The 3,493-nt window shown below is 31.5% G+C and overlaps 2 protein-coding genes across 2 annotated transcripts in view; one reads left to right on the forward strand and one right to left on the reverse strand.

Moving 5' to 3' along the window:
* The window catches only part of tomm7 (translocase of outer mitochondrial membrane 7 homolog (yeast)), a 5,718-nt gene extending 3,448 nt beyond the window's left edge, over window positions 1–2,270 (forward strand). The window contains exons 2-3 of the mRNA XM_016572927.1: window positions 1,970–2,018; window positions 2,099–2,270. Of these exons, the coding sequence (XP_016428413.1) occupies window positions 1,970–2,018; window positions 2,099–2,114 (65 nt within the window). The 3' untranslated portion in view covers window positions 2,115–2,270. The remainder of the gene's footprint in view (window positions 1–1,969; window positions 2,019–2,098) is intronic.
* An 81-nt stretch (window positions 2,271–2,351) lies between these two features.
* il6 (interleukin 6 (interferon, beta 2)) overlaps window positions 2,352–3,493 on the reverse strand; it is a 6,060-nt gene continuing 4,918 nt past the window's right edge. Inside the window, exon 5 of the mRNA XM_016572926.1 lies at window positions 2,352–2,783. Coding sequence (XP_016428412.1) covers window positions 2,565–2,783 — 219 coding nt within the window. The 3' untranslated portion in view covers window positions 2,352–2,564. The remainder of the gene's footprint in view (window positions 2,784–3,493) is intronic.

A 3,493-nucleotide genomic window follows, 5' to 3' on the forward strand; every position in this document is an offset into this window, starting at 1 on the left:
AGTATGTTATAGCATAAAGATATGACAAAGATTTTTGGTACACATTATCTTTAAGGTGTCTAGTATTAATATATGAATTCACATATATTCAGTTTTGTTGAGTGTGGTCATAGAATGAGTAAACATGTTGATGGTCACAATAGTGACCGGTGGGATAACTGAACTTAGGTTTACAATATAAATCCAGTTGCAGTTGCTAGTGAAAATTACACTAAAATGTTGCAATGACAAAATATTGCACTAAAACACATCATTTGGATATTTTCATGTCTGGGAAAAATGTGGGATTAAACTGGTTAATTTCCATGATCTAAATATTCTTAAAAATTAAAAGTTTGTTGTCATTTGGAAGCGTGTATGCCCTTCTTGCATTATTATGCTGTTACATTATGATTATATATTCAGTGGCATGAAACGGTCTTTAAAATGACAATAATATCACATCGCAATTATTTCTGGGGCAATATATCGCACAACAAAAAGTTGTTATTGTGACAGGCCTAGTTCCTGTGAATGAAGCATCCAGGCTTGCTAAAGAGAGTGAGAGCGCTTTCATCCGCAGACGCTGATTCAATATATGACAACAGGCATCAGTCATCCTGTATATTAGTCTGTATTACGGCATTTAGTAATGTTAGATAAACCCTCAGATGAGTCTATTGCAGACACAGGATTTGGCCTCATCTGATTGGCTGATAAAGAGTCAACTGTCTGTTTTCTGGTTTTGCTAAATAATTTTTCATTTGTTTTCTGTAATTTTGCGTCTCATTTGTCATTATCAAGGTATATGATATACTTTTCAGCATTATATTGAACCGTCACCTGCATGCTCTGTAGTTTAGTGAAGCTCACAAAAGCTGCCAAGAACACACAAAATATTACCCTTGAAATAAAGTGCATTAAGAAAAGCAACACTTTTTTTTTGCATTGACATGATTAATGACAATTAAACACATTTTCTCCCAAATTGTCAATGCAAAATTGTTTGTACTGTAATGCAAAAACAACAGCAAAACACAATGACATTAAACTGTAATGATTCATTAGTTTTTCTTGTTTTGCTCTTATGCTGATTTAAATGAGAAAATGTAGTATTACAGTAACGAGGAAAACTATTGAGAATTAAGAGACTTACAAAAACCACAAAAGAACTGCTTTAATTTTCTTTGTAGATATAATTTAGATTTACTAAATAAAATAGAAATCTAAAATATATTTAGAATTGCTAAATAAAATATATAAATTGAAGTAGTTATTAAATGCGTGTGTTCTGTGTATATTTATTATGTCTATATAAATACACACACATGCATGTATATATTTAAGAAAATATGTACATGTATATACATTTATATTCTTATATTTTATATATATAAATATATTTAATATATAAACTTCATATTTTTCTTAAATATATACATGCATGTGTTTGTATTTACATTTACATAATAAATATACAGTATGTAACTTATATTTTGGATGCGATTAATCGTTTGACAGCACTAATATATATATCTATATGTATATAGTTATTAAATCAAATTGTATAATTATATAGTTTTTATGCATTTCAAAATCACATTTTAATTATATAATTTTATGTAAAATTGTATAAAATGTATTTTTATATTGAACTAGTTATTATATAACTATGTAGTAATTTATTATTTTTACATTTTAAAATTGTAATTTAAGTGTGTATTTTATGTGTGTGTGTGTACACACACACATATATAAAATACACACATGACAATTTTAAAATGCAAAAATGCACACACACACACTAAATTATATGTATAGTTATTGATTAATGTATAATAAAAAAAAAAATTAATAACATTTTTATTTTTGTGTTCATTTTTATTGAAATGTGACCTGCAGCAGTTCATGACATTCCCAGTTCATGTTTCTGAATCTTCCAGGAATCAACAGAAACGTATGTTTTTTAATGTATTTATTTCTCTCTCAGGATTCAAGCGGGGAGCCGATCCGGGGATGCCTGAACCCACAGTCCTCAGGTGAGTTTGGTGAAGATCACAGTGTTTTAGCACAGAAAGCTGCTGGAGATGAGCATGGGATGATCTGTTTTGTCTGTCAGTTTGCTTTGGGGATGAAGACGCTCCTGACGGAAACTACAGACTCCATAAAGACTCGTCGCTCGCTCGGATCTCAACTCAGTGCTGGGATGTAAATACTTCACTGTCAACGCTTTTGTGTTATTTTAAGACTTTTGCTTCCTCTTTCTGAAACATTGCATTGAGAAAAAAACACAAAATGTTTTCTTTGTTTTTTTTTTATTGAATCTACGAAGATCATTGTAAGCAATCAGCATGTTCTCACGTTCTGTTTTAAACAAGTTCATAAATACATTCATCGGCACTGATTTTCAGTGTCGTGCAAATGAGAAGTAAATAGAAAACACTGGCATATAAATATTGCATTTATAAATATCAATGTTGCACAACATTCAATAAGTTAAAAGTACAGACTCATAAATATTAAATTATTCTGCCCTGAATGAAATATCTGCGATGGTCAATAAATAAAAATAATAGTTGAATAAACTAGTTCTTGTCGGAGCTCCAGTCTGCGGGTCTCTTCGTGTCTTTTGCTCGGTGTGCAGCTTTGCGTTTGCTCATGTAATGTACAGCTCTGCACGTGTCGATCATCACGCTGGTGAAGTTGAACAGGATCGAATGCGTCGTGGTCTTGCGCATCCACGCGGATCTGACCGATAGAGGAGCTCTGGAGATCTGGTCCACCCCTCCGTCTGCTATCTGCAGCTGCAGGAGCAAACAAACACCAGATGTGCTCATATGTGACACTGCTCATGAACAGCTGATAATGAGCTCCGATCGGCAGCTTTTGTTGCTCTGAAATGCTGAGAAGGCTTTATTTGGCCTGTTTGATGGCAGTCTATCACTAGTCGTTAAGCCTGGGTTTCCATGACTGGGATACTCCATAATCTACATGTTTTTTTTTTAGGTAATAGGTAACCATCTATTTATCAGTGAATGAATGAGCTTTGTTTTGACTAAGCTTCAACATGCAAAAAAAAAAAAAAGTGGTTAAAATAAAGTCTCATTCGTTAATGCAATAGCTAACATCAAAATATCAAAAATACAATAATGTATAAGTCATCTAATAATAATAATAATGTAATTTAATAATATAAATATATAATATATGTGACCCTGGAGCACAAAACCAGTCATAAGGGTAAATTTTTCGAAATTGAGATTTATACATCATCTGAAAGCTGAATAAATAAGCTTTCCATTGATGTATGGTTTGTTATGATAGGACAATATTTGGCTGAGATACAACTATTTGAAAATCTGGAATCTGAGGGTGCAAAAAAATCTAAATATTGAGAAAATCATCTTTAAAGTTGTCCAAATGAAGTTCTTAGCAAAACATATTACTAATCAAAAATTAAGTTTTGATATATTTACGGTAGGAAATTTACAAAATATCTTAATGGAACATGATC

The sequence above is a fragment of the Sinocyclocheilus rhinocerous genome, unplaced genomic scaffold (assembly GCF_001515625.1).
Source record: "Sinocyclocheilus rhinocerous isolate Xijiao unplaced genomic scaffold, SAMN03320098_v1.1 scaffold1463, whole genome shotgun sequence".
Lineage (NCBI taxonomy): Eukaryota > Metazoa > Chordata > Actinopteri > Cypriniformes > Cyprinidae > Sinocyclocheilus > Sinocyclocheilus rhinocerous.